An 18,272-nucleotide genomic window follows, 5' to 3' on the forward strand; every position below is an offset into this window, starting at 1 on the left:
TATCAATTGTAACATATTTAATAAAGAAACCTATTTATCTATGTTCTTAGTATTTAATGTCAGTGATATCGTAATAATAACTATCGTATTTTACTAAATTATTTACTATTAGCAAATTAATATTGCCACAATTTTGTAGCAAGTCATGAATGAATGAGTCTTTCAGTGATGAACATTGTTCGGCTCAAATGGCGACCAAATGTTTTAGTAAAAGAGCAGAATGATCTTAACTTACCTTCATCATAGCTTTTAACGGAAACCGATAAACGACTATCTAATCGCTTTTTTATGAGCTATTTCTTTTAACAAACGCCAGAAAAATTAAAGCATCAATCAGTGACTGTAGAGCGGATGTGAACCGCTTTGTTTCCGGAAGTACCCACAAAGACCAGCTAGCTAATCACAGCGCGGCGTTGCTCCGCATTTCCGCACGGAGAGGGCTGTTGTTGTGCGGCTTGATTTCTGGTAGTCATATTTAAACAGATTGAATTACGAACTCGACAGAGAATCGCATCACACCCCTGCATTCGTGAATATCCACCCGGATTCTTTGATTATTAAATAAACGCCGTGCATGTTTCGATCGCTCCGGTAACGTTAGCTGGCTTTGTTTGTTTTGAATGTGTAACTGTCAGAATGATTCGCATCAGTGCTAAAGTCTCCATCCAGAATTTTTAACGCATAAAATGGGTTAAATGTTTCTAAAACTCGCTGTTTGTCCAACTTACGACGGCAATCGATAACGACAGGCGGCCTGTGTCGGATAACGGTGTCACACAACACGATTCCACACATTAATACGGCCAATCTGACAGCGTGGGTTCGCCATGCAAAAGATGCTGTGTTAATTTAATCAGCTGGATCTCTCTGTGTGAGATCGCCGAATATTTAGATCTCCAACACATCTAACGTTACCTGGACCTGGTGCACATCCAGAAGAACGCCTCCATGGTGTTGCGCCGGCTCCTGCGCAAGCGTTGGGTCCTGGGGGTCGTGTTCGGATTGTCGCTCATCTACTTTCTCAGCAGCACCCTCAAACAGGTGACTACTAGTGTAAGAAGAGCTCATTTCTGATGCTGCGTTGCTGATGCGTCTCCACTAGGGAGGAAAAAATATCACGCTCAACAAGGCTGCATTTATTTGGTTCAAAATACAAATAAAATCGTGCCATATTAATGTTATTAAAGAACTATAGAAAGATGATATCAAAATATTAAATATATGAAGAGTTCAGATGCAAAAGCCTCTAAGTGCCATCTGAATATTTAAAATGAGCATTTTCTCAGGCTCCTGTGTATAGGTTCATTTCACATTTATGACAAAGAATAGTTTATTTGCATTGCCTTTATTGTAAAATAACTTTACATAAACATTGTAGAGAAATGCTAGGAATTACGTACACTCTTTTAGTCTGTGTGCCTGAAGTCCCATGTTGTATTTATTTATTGAAAATCATAATCTTTTGTTTATCCTTTTTTTACTCCTAGCGTTGAGTTTTTGTACAAACCTCTACAAAAAAAATTGTGGCACAATAATGCTGAAGTATAGGAAGATCAAGCACGTCTCTTTAATGTACAGCAGTCATGTAGGTTTGAGAGGAGAGAGAAATGCTAATTTTAGACTAAAAATTTCCGATGGCTCTTAGAGGTTTTTCGCATCTCAGCTCTTCATATATTATAGTCAAAATGATTAGCCCTCAGTGTGAAATTTCAAGGTCCCTATCATACACTCGGTGCAATAAGGCACCTCAACGTGTTTTGCATGATTTTTTGCTATTTTTAGACCAGTGCAACTAATTTTCAAGCAAAACCCTGTTAGACCATTCGCTGCAGCACAGATTATATTCTTCCATTCCTAAAATAGCATAAATGGATTCAGACATGCCCTAAATGCTTATGTGCCTTGCGATTTAGGCTTTGCGCCTAGATCGTTAAAATAAAGCCCCAAGTGTTGCTTATCGGAGAGATTTTTTTAACGTAGTAAATTTATTTATTATAAATTAGTCAACAAAACTATTTAGTCTTTGCCGTGATGGCAGTATTTTGCTACTTATTTTGCAAGATACTGTTGTTCAGCTTAAAGTGCAATTTAAAGGCTTAACTAGGTTAATTAGGTTAACTAGGCAAGTTAGGGTAATTAGACAAGTCATTGTATAAAAGTGGTTTGTTCTGTAGCCAATCAGAAACACACACACACACACACACATACACACATATACATACATATATATATATATATATATATATATATATATATATATATATATATATATATATATATATATATATATATATAAAATGCTGAAGTATAGGAAGATCAAGCACGTCTCTTTAATGTACAGCAGTCATGTAGGTTCAACTGGTTTCCGATGGCTCTTAGAGGTTTTTCGCATCTCAGCTCTTCATATATTATAGTCAAAATTATTAGCCCTCAGTGTGAAATTTCAAGGTCCCTATCATACACTCGGTGCAATAAGGCACCTCAACGTGTTTTGCATGATTTGTTGCTATTTTTAGACCAGTGCAACTAATTTTCAAACATTTTTTAAAACAAGCTTAGACTTGTCCATCTGTCAGGTTTTGGAGCATATGGGGCATAGGATGCGAGTTTAAATAAAACTAATTTTTTTGACCAAACTTAATTATTACTGTTCGTTTATTCATTTGTTGGAAATTAAAGCCTAATTTACAAATAGTTTTGAAACAAATCTTTGCGCTTATCGAACAAAATAAATATGTAGGCTAATAGATGTCTTCAGTGGAGTGCGTACAAACCGTTTCCTTATTCACAAAAGTAAAGGAGTAAAGTAAAGAGTAAAAGTAAAGTAAATAGGCCGAATGGAAGAGGCTTGTTCTTTATCCTCGCGCTGCAGATGCTCTGTTCAACTGGTTTCTCGCTAGTGAAGCATTCAGTTTTTCCACTTACAAAGTCCACCATTGAAATAGCAAATACGCCACGGCGCAATGCAACTGACTCTTAAATGCGCATTATGCTCAAAACACACCCATAACTCATTAAAAGAATAAGCAAAACCCTGTTAGACCATTCGCCGCAGCACAGATCATATTTTTCCGTTCCTAAAATAGCATAAATGGATTCAGACATGCCCTAAATGCTTATGTGCCTTGCGATTTAGACTTTGCGCCTAGATCGTTAAAATAAAGCCCCAAGTGTTGCTTATCGGAGAGATTTTTTTAACGTAGTAAATTTATTTGTTATAAATTAGTAAGCAAAACTATTTAGTCTTTGCCGTGATGGCAGTATTTTGCTACTTATTTTGCAAGATACTGTTGTTCAGCTTAAAGTGCAATTTAAAGGCTTAACTAGGTTAATTAGGTTAACTAGGCAAGTTAGGGTAATTAGACAAGTCATTGTATAAAAGTGGTTTGTTCTGTAGCCAATCAGAAACACATACACATACATATATATATATATATATACATATATATATATATATATATATATATATATATATACATATACATATATATATATATATATATATATATATAGGGGCTAATAATATTGATCTTTAGAAAAATTAACAGCTGCTGTTATTCAAGCCAAACAAAACAGCAACACAACTTTCTTAAATATTGTGTAATAGGCCTGCATCATATTACAAAATATACTGACATGGCCATATTTTATTTGCGATCTTGAGTAAACTTTCATCAGATGAAATGAATAGCTCTATTTGATGTCTGATTTAGATGGTTTGAAATGAGTTAAATAAGTATATAATTAAGAAAAAATAATATAATCAGCAAAATAAAATATAATAAATCAATCGGAAGCATTGATAAAAACAGTGAGTGAAGTAAAGATAAAAATGAAAAGCATTTTATGGTTTTAATGGAGTATATTGTATAATCAAATGTAAAAATTGTATTCTTGTGATGACAGTTCCAAATACGGGCTTAACTTATTTTTCTTCCCAAAATGCAGGCAGTATAATTGTAAACATAATTGAACTGTGTAAAGGCCAGCTGTTATGGACTTTTCCAAGACTGACACTTTAAAACAGGGGTCATCAATCTCGGTCCTGGAGGGCCGGTGTCCCTGCAGGGTTTAGCTTTAACTTGCTTCAACACACCTGCCTGGGTGTTTCAAGTATACCTAGTAACACCTTGATTACCTTGTGCAGGTGAGTTGATTAGGGCTGGATCTAAAATCTGCAGGACACCGGCCCTCCAGGAACAAGTTTGGTGACCCCTGCTTTAAAATGACTAATACAGAACAATATTATTTCTAGGATCAAAAAGAGTTTTAATCAGACTGATGCCCACATATAAAAATAAACACTAATTAAATCCAAAATGTCAACATATTGCATGTGTCTATTTTCCACTTGGCTTCTTAATTTGAATCTTTCATGTACAGGAGGAGCGAACGATCCGTGATCGGACTCTCCTGGAGGCGAGGGACTCAGACCACCACATCCAGTGGAAGGTTAAGTTCATCCTGGGCAACAGCAGCCGGCAGATCTCGCAGTGCAGAAACTCTATTCAGGGAAAGAGCCTTCTCACTGATGAGCTGGGTGAGTGAATAAGACAACTACTCGCCAAAATAAAGCTGTTGAAAGTGAATTGTGCGAGTCTGTTCACTGTGTTGTAAATCCAAGTGCAATGTATTTAAAACAATGAAATAAAAACGTAGGGCAAAACTTGATTTCATCTAAGTGATAACTCGTTAAATGGTTAGGCCAGTAGTTTTTACATTTATTTAAAGATTTTTAATGAAAAAACAGTAGTAAAGGTGTCTCATGTCATCCTATACAATACAGCCATTCATTCATTCATTCATTTTCCTTCGACATAGTCCCTTATTTATCAGAAGTCGCCACAGCGGAATGAACCACCAACTATTGCAGAATATGTTTTATGCAGCAGATGCCTTTCCAGCCGCAACACAGTACTGTTAAGACACTCATACATTCATTAATTAATTTTCTTGTCGACTTAGTCCCTTTATTAATCAGGGGTCACCACAGCGGAATGAACCGCCAACTTATCCAGCAAGTTTTTACAAGTGGTGCTCGCTGCAGAGCCATTTGAGGAGAGCTGAGCTCCAGCGAGGGGGAGCTTAAGCTTGAGCTCCACCTTTTTTGCACTTCTTCTACGAGTGATGTCACTGGGGGTAGGGTTAGGGGTGGGGTTGGTGTACGCATTAAAACAGCTTACAGGAGGAGGAGCGACAGCTCATGCTCCCCCTCACTGGAGCTCAGCTCTCCTCAAATGGCTCTGCAGCGAGCACCCTCTCAGTTTTTACGCAGCAGATGCCCTTCCAGCCCCAACCCATCTCTGGGAAACATCCACACACACATTCTCACACACACACACACACACACACACTCATACACTACAGCCAATTAAGCTTATTCAATTCACCTTTAGTGCATGTCTTTGGACTATGGGGGAAACCGGAGCACCTGGATGAAACCCATGCCAACATGGGGAGAACATGCAAATTCCACAGGAAGTGTCGATTTTGTTCTTTTTTACTCATTAGACGCTGCTTCATTCGCAAGTTTTTATGCAATACTATAGTTTTGCGCATACATTTAATTCGCATCTTTGGATGGAAACAGAGCTAGTGCTTTTGGACTTTTTGTTTGTTTTCTTCCTGATAATGACAGCTCGCATATGAATAAAATCAACAACTACAATTGTCGGGAACAGGGACACAACGATTCTCTAACCAAAACATGCTTTAATGCGTGACTTTTTTTGGATTTGTGTCTATATACGCTTTCTTTCTCCTCAGGTTACGTGTGCGAGCGGAAGGATTTACTGGTGAACGGATGTTGTAATGTTAATGCTCCCAGCTCGAGCCAGTATGTGTGTAAAAGCTGTCTGGCCAATGGCTGCTGTAGCATCTACGAGTACTGCGTTTCCTGCTGCCTCCAACCAGACAAGGTACTTTAAACAACATATTTTTGTTTCTTTTCTTACTTCATAAACAATCCAGAAAAATGGATGACTGGGATGTTTTGTACTAGAATCAGGATCCAAAAGTATTTTCATTAATTGAATATACACTCACCGGCCACTTTATTAGGTACACCTTACTAGTACCGAGTTGGACCTGGTTTTGCTTTCAGAACTGCCCTAGTCCTTCGTGCCATAGATGCAACAAGGTACTGGAAATATTCGTCTGAGATTTTGGTCCATATTGATATGATAGCATCACACAGTTGATGCAGATTTGTTGGCTTCACATTCATGATGCGAATCTCTCGTTCCACCATATCTCAAAGATGCTCTATTGGATTGAGATCTGGTCACCGTGGAGGGCAATTGAGTACAGTGAACTCATTGTCATTTTCAAGAAAACAGTCTGAGATGATTCTCGTTTTATGAAATTATTATCCTGCTGGAAGTAGCCATCAGAAGATGGGAACACTATGGTCATAAAGGGATGGACATGGTCAGCAACAGGCTGTGGCGTTGACACGATGCTCAATTGGTACTAATGGGCCCAAAGTGTGCCAAGAAAATTTCCCTCACACCATTACACCACCAGCCTGACCGTTGATACAAAGCAGGATGGATCCATGCTTTTATGTTGTTGTCGCCAAATTCTTGTTGTCGCCAAATACCATCCCCAAATGTCACAGCAGAAATTGAGACTCATCAGACCAGAAAACACTTTTCAAATCTTCTATTGTTCAATTTTGGTGAGCCTGTGAGAATTGTAGCCTCATTTTCCTGTTCTTAGCTAAGAGGAGTGGCATCCAGCGTGGTCTTCTGCTGCTGTAGCCCATCTGCCTCAAGGTTCGACGTGTTGTGCATTTAGAGATGTTCTTCTTCATACCTCTGTTGTACGAGTAGTTATTTGAGTTACTGTTATCTTTCTATCAGCTCAAAAAAGTCTGGCCATTCCCCTCTGACCTCAACAAGGCATTTGCGCCCACAGAACTGACATTCGCTGGATATTTTCTTTTTTTCTGACCGTTCTCTGTAAATCCTAGAGACGGTTGTGTGTAAAAATCCCAGTAGATCAACAGTTTCTGAAATACTCAGACCAGCCTATTTGCCAACACCAACCATGCCACGTTCAGAGTCACTAAAATCACCTGTCTTCCCCATTCTGATGCTCAGTTTGAACTGCAGCAGATTGTCTTGACCATGTCTACATGCCTAAAGCTGTGGTCACATTAGAGTTTGAGTATATGCAATGTTCTGTTGTGCAGCGCTGCGAAAAGGGGCGGGATTAAACAAGCTTTAGACATTTAAAAAAGCGAGCGATTGCTCCATGTTTTAAATTTCTGTCCAGAGAGGTCATGTTTTGATCCTTGATTGGTCTCATGCAGTCAAGTGATGTGATTTCACAGGTTAGAGTTCACCAAGCTTGAACTTTGCACCGCAGCAACCTGCGAAACTTAACGCATGACCTTGCGTTTCCGGTTTGACGCATTCGCGTGCATATTAATGGAAGTCTATGGAGAGAAAAGTCCAGTGTGACCGCAGCTTCAAGGCATTGGGTTGCTGCCATGTGATTGGCTGATTAGAAATTTGCGTTAACAAGCAGTTGGACAGGTGTACCTAATAAAGTGGCCAGTGAATGCATTGTAATAATGAACATGCAAAATGTTTGCATCTCGGGTACTTCAAAGTATAATGAATAAATATTAATGTAATGTATTTTTTATTAATTGCCATGTCAGCAACCAAGGCTATTTTCATGGCAAGAACATTTCAATAATAAATAAACAATTAAGAACAAACAAATGAATACACAAGTTGAATAAGATTTCTAGTGTTAATACATGATAAGAATTAAAAAAAAAAAATTCTGGTGTCACTTTGCTAAAAGTGTCCTTAAGAGAGTTCATTTCATAAAAGCAGGACAGTCCAGTAAAATATGTTTTACAGTAAGAGGAGTTATGCAGAACAAACATTGAGTGGGGTCTTCATCTTTAAATAAAAAGGCGTGGGCTAATCTTGTATATCCAATATGACATCTGGTAAAAATCACCATCTAGTCAAATCTATGATCAAATCTAGTCTTAGAATATCCTAAAATTCTGTTTGAGATTTCAGGTTGGATTTCATGTAATTAATTATTTTCCAATGCATCCCACTCCTCTTGCCACTTATTTAAAATGTAAACGTTGATTAAAGGTTTCATCTCTGATGGAGGTGAATAAATCTTTATTATTTAAATGAATATTGACATTGTATTTGCAGTGGTGTTCATAACTGCACCAAAGGTCTTTATTGGTTAGCTTAATAGTTTGCACATTAACTTTGTCCTTTGTTAATCTGGCCTACAACATGCTGGAATATTGTTAGAAAATGTTTTGACTATTTATAGGGCTATTATACATTTAAAAAGTGCAATAAGGCTCCAATAGTTAATAATAGTTAATTGAAATAAACTTGTGATGAAAACTACTAAATATTTTTATTAATCCTAGGTTATGTTAAAGTTCTTAATACCTAATAATGCTTTGAAAACAGTCATAATTTGATTAATCAGTCCTAATTGGTTTTCTTTAACTAATTACTACAATAATTTTTTTTTTCCCAATGTTGAGTTAAATCCATTAACTAACATTTTATAATGTTATAGTGTTACACATTGTACTTTATTATGCTTTTGTAATTTAATGTTGTTGATACATTTGTTTACACATAGCATGTATGAATAAATAAATACATTAAGTACTTTTTGGTTATTATACCCGTTAAAGTAGCTTATTTTGCAGCTCAGGTCAAATCCGTGATAAAAGCTTCAGCAATTAATCACAACATTTTAAAAAAATGTGAGCCTGTCCAAAAGTAATGTAATGTTGGGTAAACTGTACATTCTTTTTTTGTCTTTTAAATACTTTTGTCTGCCAGAGTAATGCAACTCATTTGAGTTAACTCATTTGGGGTCTGTGAAAGTTCCTATGAAAGTGGAACTATTTACTATTTTTCCATCTTATACTTGTGTCAAAGACCATGTGTCAGTCATTAGGTCACTTGCAGTGTCATATAATAGTATCTTTTGTAAATGGCACTTCAAAAGTGTGGAGACTCACTGTGGTTTGTTTCTTCCGTTTTGTGAGTGTAACTGCAGAAACATGTTGCAACTTCTGAAGTTGCAAAAATGAAAAAAAAAATTAGATTCCATGACTAAACTTAGAGATATTTTTAAGGAAAGGATTTGATCACTCTTGGACTCTTCTATATGTACTGCCAAGCCTGAAATTATTCATACCAATTTATAGACTCATATTCATTTACTAGATATTTTTCAAGATATTAGTATTCAGCTTAAAGTGCGATTTAAAGGCTTAAATTAGGCAAGTCTTTGTATAAAGATAGTTTGTTCTGTAGACAATCAAAAAAAGAATAAATATAATAATATTGACTTTACAGTTGTTTTAAAATTGTTAAAAAAAAAACAACAAAAAAAAACTGCTTTTATCCTAGACAAAATAAAACAAACAAGCTTTGTCCAGAAGAAAAAATATTATAAGAAATACTGTTATAAAAATGCCATGCTCTGTTAAACATCATTTGGGAAATATTTTTAAAAGAAAATTCACAGGAACTTAAGCTGCATATTTTTATTTTTTTTCCCATAAGTTCATCATGTAAAAATCATGTAAATCTGTAAAAAAAAAAAAAAAACAGCTAGAAATAAATGCTGTGTTTTTTTATTTAGCAAAAAAGCAATAGCGAGCTGTTGATCACCAGATATGTGTCACTTAACCGGAATGCAAAATCAGGCCACTGTTGTTGGAAACTCCCTTGTGAACTCTCCTGCTCTCTTCCCATCAGCAACCTCTTTTGGAGCGTTTTCTAAACCGAGCTGCAGAAGGCTTTCAAAACCTCTTCACTGCAGTGGAAGATCACTTTGAGCTGTGTCTTGCCAAGTGTCGAACTTCCTCACAGGTGAGTGTGGCACACTTTAAAGCAGAGTTTAAAGTTGATGTATCTCCATAAGCGCAAAACTGGACTCAACAAAAATGAGCATACAAGACCCAATTTTGGCTGCTGGTTTGCATTCATGACATGTCTTTTACTGTAATGTCATGCACGTTGCACTTCGAGGCAACTCTGGCTGAGCAAACATGTTTAAAAAAAAATTTAAAAGCTGCATATTTCTATTTCAACAAGAGTCACCGTCTAGACTCTCAAGATGCACCAAAACATATATATTTTTTCTTTTTCTTTTAATAATGTTTTCTTAGGCTAGGCAATCTTGAAGTCATCCACTGAGATACACCAGGACTCTTTTCCCCAAAACATGCAATTACATGTTACAACAATATTTCATGCTGGAGTTCACTGAACTTTATATATATATATATATATATATATATATATATATATATATATATATATATATATATATATATATATATATATATATATATATAAATTGGGATAAAAAGGAACGACTTTAACAATTTGACTTACAACATTTAACATTTTTTGCTTAATGTGAAGTTCAAACTACTTTAGGCAAAATCTTTGATACATTAAAGACAACAATGCATATATTTCATGTACATGATGCTCCTGAATTAATCTATTTGTGATGAAATAAGGTCAATGATTCAATGATCCATTCATGACGACTTGCTTAATTTCTGAATGATTCAGCCATTTTGAACAAATCATTGAAATTAATCACTCATTAAAATAAAGTCTTGCCGCCACCTACTAGCAAAATGTTTACCTTTACCAGGGTTTATGACAATAGCCCAGGATATAACCCAGTTTAAAAAGCTCTTTTAGTTAATTCAGAAATCAACAGGTCTATGGATACGGATTCAAAAGTTTCTGACGTGACCTGTTTTTCAGCACTGGAGGCGGCGGCGGCCATGGTTGCTAACTTGCTAGCGATGCTCGTGGTAGATCTCGTTGTCGGTGGAGCTGAAGGATGAGCTTGCTTCGGCTTAGAATTACTCATATTTTGGCCGATAATGTTCTAAACAAATCAATTAACAGTAACTGGAAATATTTAGCGTTTAGCAGGTTTAATTTAATAAAGTAGATTGGGAGCCCTTCTTCCACGCACCTTACTCCTTCATTGCTATACCGGAAGTCCTTAAAAAGCTCTTTTAAAAAGTTGGGTTATTGACCCTTTTCACAAGACGGTAATGATGCATTTAATGGTTATCAGCATCCTAATCCTTGAAAGATTTTTTACAAGTGTGGAGTAGGGGTGTCAAAAATAATAGTTTTTTCGGTGCACTGCGATGCAGACGCGGACAATTCTGTATCGGTTCAGTAATAATCATAACCGGTTATTACTGACATCATTTACCTCATATGCGCTCTGTCGCGAGGGAGGCGATCGCGCGTATTTACAGCGCTTTAACTACTTAAAACTCATAACTGTGCACAATTTCACTGTGTGTGTTTGCTGGATCAGTCTTTCACTGACATATACAACAATAGCCCCTATTTCACTGAGATCGAGAGAATGAAAGTAGCCTACTCCATCTCTCTCTCTCTCTCTCTCTTTCTCTCTCTCTCTCTCTCTCTTTCTCTCTCTCTCTCTCTCTCTCTCTCTTTCTCACACAGCCACACACAGTGGCCCATTTGACCTGCTGGCGTGGCTTTTCTTCTCTTCTCGGCTGTTTTACATCGTTACTTTTACATCCAGAAATGAGCGCGTGTCTGCAGAGTTTTCTCCATTGTGTATCATACATCAGCAGTGAGATCGCCGCTGCCGCCTGCCGCTCAGTGTCACTCATCTGTGAAGAGCACACCCTTTTTTTGAGGGTGTGACCAATAAAGGGGTGTAAGAGAACTAGACAAGGATCAGAAATTGAGCTGGATATTTATATTTGTTTATATTATTTGCTAAATGCTCGTTTTGTTTAAAGTTACAGTTTATATATCTGACTGTTTGTATTAAATGACAAAATTGTATTACAAATAGTATATAAATATATTCATACATTTTAATACAAGAAATGCTGCTGTGAAGAAAATATAAAACTGTGTATGGAAAGCACCGTCAATGCACCGTGATGCACCGAAATATCGAATTGAACCGAATCGATGGCATGATAATCGTAACCGACTAGTGTAGGTTCACACCTCTAGTGTGGAGTCCTGTGGAGGAGCTGTTTTGTGTTTACCCTATGATTAAAGATGTTCCACGTCTGCCTTTTCCCGCCTCTAAAATGTGCAAGTTTTAGCTTCTTGTACATTAAGGTAGCATTCAGAAAAAGCCAAACCATCGTGAAGAAACTCGACATAGAGGAACATAAAAACCTGCTGCCAGTTAGCGTTACGTAAGTGTTATTGCAGAGCAACATAAACAACATGCTTAAGTATAAGTGCATGACTACGCTCATGGTAAGCACCGTTGGTCATGCCGATCACTCAGTGCAGATGTATAAATCAGCCTTTAAAGTCTGATGAACCCATTCTTGAGCCTTACTATGCACTAAATTGATGATGCGATTGTAAACTGCGCCAGAGATACCTTGACACGGCGTATTTTCCATTACATTCAAATTATTTATTAATTTTCTTATCGGCTTAGTCCTTTTATTAATCTAGGGTCATTACAGCGGAATGATTTGAATCATTATTTACAATTAAAATATTTGTTTATAGATGAAACAAAAAAAATGCACTGTTTAAAGTATTATTTACAGGTATACAAGAGTTATTTTATTTAGAAGTGATACTGCTTATTTTCTACTTTTTTTATATGAAAAGCACTGAAAATAATTTATTTTGTTTTGTTCATTTTGTTTAAGTTAATTATTTACACTTTTTATAAGGAAAAATTAACTGTTTGTTTAAGGCAATGTGTGTTTTAATTTCAGTTGTTCAATGTTGATGTTTAATAAATAATCAAATGTAAAATGTGAGCATATTTACTGTACAAACCTTGTCAGTGAAGTATGAAGGTTAAAAATTTATACATATATATATATATATATATATATATATATATATATATATATATATATATATCATTCATTAATCGTGTTAAAAATGTTCAATTAATCGAGATTTTGATGTTAGGCCAAATCGCCAGGCCCTAACGCTGCATGATTTTCATAACCTTTGTATCACCGTGGTTTTCACACTGTATGACTATCTAGGGTAGCTTTCAGTAGCTGCAGTGTTCATACTGCATGATGGATCTATGACATGAGGATACACACTGTATGACTATAAAACAGTCACCTACAACTTTGTCTGGCTCACAAACGCACACGAGAAGTCATAGGATGACTCAAGAACACATGCGAGTCTGGAAAGGGTGCAATAAATATTTGAAATAATCTGTCATTCAAATGGTGTGTGTGCTGAACGCTTATTTAAATCAAAAGGGCGGGAAAAAAGGAGATTATGGAGGAGGAAATGTTTGTAAAGCAGCAGGGAAACAAATATTGTGCGTTCAGTAAATGTGGAGGTCTGCTGGTGCGGCTGATCAAGCATAATTGTTTTTTTTTTGTTTCTGTTGTGATTATACATCTCATTTAAAAACAATACTGTTATTGTAAAGCTTATTTATTTTGATATTGTGGTTTATAGCTCCTACCCGAACTCTTCACTGAGCTTTATCTTGGTCTCTTTGACTGTAGTTCATCACTGATGTGTTTTTTTTAGTCAGAACTTTTTTACACGGCAACAGGTTCAGATATTTAGCACTCCAAATATTTCATGGGCATTTCGTGTCTGCAACGCATTGTCAATTCTCTCTGATCTCGTTTTTGATAATTCACACTGTGTCATTGTTACTCGTGTGACTGAGCACCGATTTGCCTTTGTCGGCGATTTCACAAAACCAACGAGCAAAAAACAGGGCTAAAATCGTGCATAACTTGACAAAACATTACGATTGACTGAAAACCTCATCAGAAATTCTGATTCTTATTGATTCTTTTTTTTCCCATTTAATTTTCTTCTCATCTCCCGGCATTAGTATTTATTTTCAGCTGTAGGTTTACCTAACAGCACGTTAAATTAATTAAATGTATTGCACTTCACTGCAATATTGAAATTCCATATAAACTAGGGCTTCACGATTTTGTAAAAATTTGACATTGCGTAATTTGAACTTTTTGCAATAAACATTGCGATATGAATAGAGTTTCGCCAGCTGGTTTCAATTCTTTATTTGACTTTTTCTAGGGAGCTGTATGTAGGTATTTTAAAGTATTTAGTAGGGAAGTTCCGATTAATCGGCAAGAGATCGGTATCGACCGATAATCAAATTACACGACTCTATCTGAACTCTGATCTGGCCGATCTCAAGTATTCGTCTACAAGCGGAGGAGGATGCACGTGCACGCTCCAGCTTATGGATCTGCATCGCTACAACACGTGAGCAATGTTTCCAAATTGGATTTTTAGTAGTTTTTCTAACCTTTTTTTTATCTATTATTTTTTGTAAAGCTGTTTCTGACCATTATATGTATGCAACATTCTTAATTTATTTTATTAGGTAAGGCGAGATCTCATATATAGAGGAGCAATTTCATGTCACAAATGTCAACCATGCTGTGAAAAAAAAGTTTTCACTATGGATGTAACAGTATTGTAAATACCGTCATACCGCAATAGCAATTTTTCTTCAATATTACAGTAGTCGCATGACTCGATAAAACTATAGGTCTTCTGAGAAAAGTTGCTTAGGCGAATGAAGCGAACAGGAGGTAGCGGGAACTACTGTACATGGGCTATCCTATCAGCCCAGGCGTGGCCATCATCCTTTGAGGTCTGTTGTCACTACAGATCCAGTAATGCGGAAATGGATTGTGCTACTTAACGGGGAAGAAAAAAAACTGGAAGTGATCGAACCTAAAGTGGGTTTTAAATCGTTTGTGTGGAAGCATTTCGGTTTCTTTCTAAAAAGATATGAGAAAGGAGAAAAAGTGACAGACAAAGAAAAAACAGTATGCAGGCACTGCCAGACTGGTGAAATACAAGTCTGGGAATACAACTAATAACAGTCATGGGGACAGCAGAACACAGCACACTGCTCAGATTGATGCAGACATTGACTTGTACCGCAAAAAGACCTCTATCTCACTCATATATATCCATAAAATTAAATAAATATTTTTTGTTCTATAGTGAGCCAACTCTTATGCTTTGATTATCATTATTTATTTTGGGTGGTGCAATTTAATTCACAGATTTTTAACTAAGCATGTTGTAGACTGTAAACTCAGACTTTTTTTGGTCACATCCATTTTGTTTATTTGTTTGTTTATTTTCCTCATTTAAAATACAAAACATGTCTACAGATTGATTTTTTTTATAACTGTGGTCAGTTGTTCAGGAAAATATAAGCAGATGTTTCATAATGTTAGCATATTCTTTCTCTGTCAATTATGTTTTAAATTTACACCGCAGATGTCACATCCATAATGCTGGAATTGCAAAATATGCAATGGCAAAGTTATATAAAGCTTAAAGCACGAGAATCTGTACTTGGTATCTGTACTCAGTATTGGCTGCTAAAATCCTGATCTGGGCATCCCTAGCATTTAGGTACAGAAATTGAGTAATCACAATGCAAATTACTTAGGTTTGCCTAGTTTGTAGTCCAAATATTTAAAAAAAAATATACGTTCAAAAATAAGTTCAAAATTAAGCGGGATTTTCCTTAAAATAATCTTGTTTAATTCTAAGAATTTTTTTTTTTTTGTTAATGTAAATTAATACTATCACATTCAACAAAATAATTAAATGCAATTAATCTTTGTTAAGCCTCCATTAGTGATAATTTCTTGTGCTCAGAAGTTTTAATCTCTCTTGAAATACTCCGTCACAGGCCTTAAAAACACATTCATATGATAAACCTTCACTTTATTATGTTTAATCTTAGCAGTGACTCGAAAACTCCTGTGTTTTTTGTTTACTATAATCCAGACTCAACATTGTAAATCCTGCGATGTGATTATTGCAGATGCGCACATTGTGATATCGATGCTGAAACGATCTATTGTGCAGCCCTAATATACACTGTAAAAAATGTTGTAAAAAATTTATGTTGTCCCAACACAAATCAATTAAGTTAACTTAATTGTTTTTACAAATTTAAGTGAATTGAACATAAAACAATTAAGTTGTCTGCAAAAAAAAAACTTAAGAACTGTGTTGCTTTAACTCATTTACACAAGTAGTTTGAAAAAAAAAAGCAGCTAAAGTACTTATTTGAGTGTACTATTATTGCAATAACAATAATTTAAAAATGTATATTGTGCAGCCTTATTCCACACCAGAATTCATGTCCAAATAACTGATTATTGTGCTAATAAATCTCAGCTGGTCACCATGGGCAGAACTAAATCACACTTGCTGTTCTCTTGTTTCAGAGCGTCCAACATGAAAACACCTACAGGAACCCACAGGCGAAATACTGCTATGGTGAAAGCCCACCAGAACTGCTGCCAATATGACGCCAGCAAACCAGCTTCGAGTAATGAAGGACATTTCTTGCGACTCTTCTCAGGGGTCCCGATAGGCCAAAATGAACAATATTCTGAGTGGTGCACAATCATAACGACTTGAAAAAGACTTTACACTGCATATATGTGTGTAGTATCTATTTTTTACCTCATCAGTGACGAACATCTTGTCAAACAGTCCGCCCATTTTCTTTTTCTTTGCTCGTCATACTAAGATGACAACATAACCTGGCTAATTTTATCATCGGGTGGGATTCCAGAAAGAGTCATCGCTTTGTTGCTTCATGCTTAAAACACTCATGGAAACAAACCGAAAGCACCTCAGATGATGACAGCACCCCTCACACCCAGTGTGAGATCTGATTTATGTGATAATCTGCATGTAAGAGGTGTAATAATTTAATAAAGTAAATGTGATTTTATGTAGCTTTATAATTGAGGATGTTTCTCTTTTTGTCTGACTTTGCTAACAGATGTGGTTAGTTCAAAACAATTTGTAGCATAATAAGTTACACAGTAAATGTTATTGTGCTTTAATTAAAAAATATACATGAGGATAAAGGGATAGCTCAATTGAAAATGTACTCATCCTCAAGTGGTTATAAACCGAAGTTTCTTTCCTCTGTTGAATAAGCTGAAAATATGTAACCATTGACTTCCATAGTAGGAAAAACAACTACTATGGAAGTTACTGAATTTTATCTTTCTTCAAAATATCTTCTTTTGTGTTTAACAGAAGAAACTCAAACAAATGTAGAGTAAGTAAATTTTGCCAGAATTTTCATTTTCGAGTGAACTATCCCTTTAAGGTCTTTTGATTTACGCAATGCAGTAAATAAGAATGGGATATCAGAATCCAATCTAAAATTATAATGTTCAGTATATTGTGAAATGTCACAGAATTTGGCAAATTTTAATGAATACATTTAAATCAAAGCATATGTTGTACAGATGTACGATAATGATTGTTGTACACCAGGAGTGTCCAAACTCGGTCCTGGAGGGCCGGTGTCCTACATATTTTAGTTCCAACCCAAATTAAACACACCTGATGAAGCTAATTAAGCTCTTTCTAGGTATACTAGAAACTTCCAGGCAGGTGTGTTGAAGGAAGTTAAGCTAAACTTTTCAGAAAACCGGCCCTCCAGGACCGAGTTTGGACACCCCTGTTGTACTCCGAAAATTCAAATGTGAATAAACTGTTCACAGATAACTATTTTCATTTTTTTTTTAATAGCAGTCCCATCACACAATTCAATTTTTGTGATTATTCATATTGTGCCACATGTGTAGTCAATGAAAACGTACACCAGATTTAGATTTTAAACTATCTAAAATATCATTATATATTTATTCTTTCATTTATTTTGGCTTAAATGGATATTTCGTCCAAAAATGAAAATTCTGTCATTGAGTTTCTTACTTCAGTTGAACACTAAAGAAGATATTTTGAAGAATGCTGAAAATGTGTTATGTTTCATAATGTATTTCCTTTTCTACTGTGGATGGTTGGAGGTGTAAGGCTTGAAGCTTGCGCTGCTATTCTGAACCAATAATCGGAAACAGGAAGCAGTTGAAGGATGGCGTGTTTAAATCCATTATTTATCTGACTCCATTGTAATTAATCTGACTCCATTAAAGTTGTTATCATCATTGATAAAGAGAAAGAATCTCTACGTCTTAAAGCAGGCAAAGTTGTTTATTAAGTTACATGATCAAATATACAGACATTAGAATGAAATAAACTAAGATACTGTATAAAGAAATTAGCTGTAACATATGCACTGCTGAGCAACAAAGACAGTGAAACTGCCTTTGTTAGCATATGAGGCTACGCACCAGTGTGCGGGAGATGCAGAGTAAAAGCCATTCTCCC

General features: G+C 35.8%; 2 protein-coding genes across 19 annotated transcripts in view; one reads left to right on the forward strand and one right to left on the reverse strand.

Annotated features, from left to right (window-relative positions):
- The window catches only part of rnft2 (ring finger protein, transmembrane 2), a 30,555-nt gene extending 29,532 nt beyond the window's left edge, over nt 1–1,023 (reverse strand). For 9 of the 17 annotated variants that reach the window (XR_012405906.1, XR_012405905.1, XR_012405907.1 and 6 more), the window contains exon 1: nt 916–1,023. Coding sequence is in view for 3 of the 17 variants with exons in the window: in XM_005165042.6 (XP_005165099.1) it covers nt 916–1,013 (98 nt within the window). In the remaining 14 variants the exon portion in view is untranslated. 17 annotated transcript variants of the gene reach the window in all.
- On the forward strand, nt 877–16,828 carry spring1 (SREBF pathway regulator in golgi 1). Of its 2 annotated transcripts, none has more exon segments than NM_001020737.1 (5): nt 877–1,041; nt 4,384–4,540; nt 5,767–5,918; nt 9,777–9,890; nt 16,304–16,828. In NM_001020737.1, coding segments are annotated over 5 exon segments (600 nt in total). In that variant the 5' UTR covers nt 877–948; the 3' UTR covers nt 16,388–16,828.
- Nucleotides 16,829–18,272: the final 1,444 nt, after the last annotated feature.

This window comes from Danio rerio, chromosome 5 (assembly GCF_049306965.1).
Source record: "Danio rerio strain Tuebingen ecotype United States chromosome 5, GRCz12tu, whole genome shotgun sequence".
In the NCBI taxonomy this organism is placed as follows: domain Eukaryota; kingdom Metazoa; phylum Chordata; class Actinopteri; order Cypriniformes; family Danionidae; genus Danio; species Danio rerio.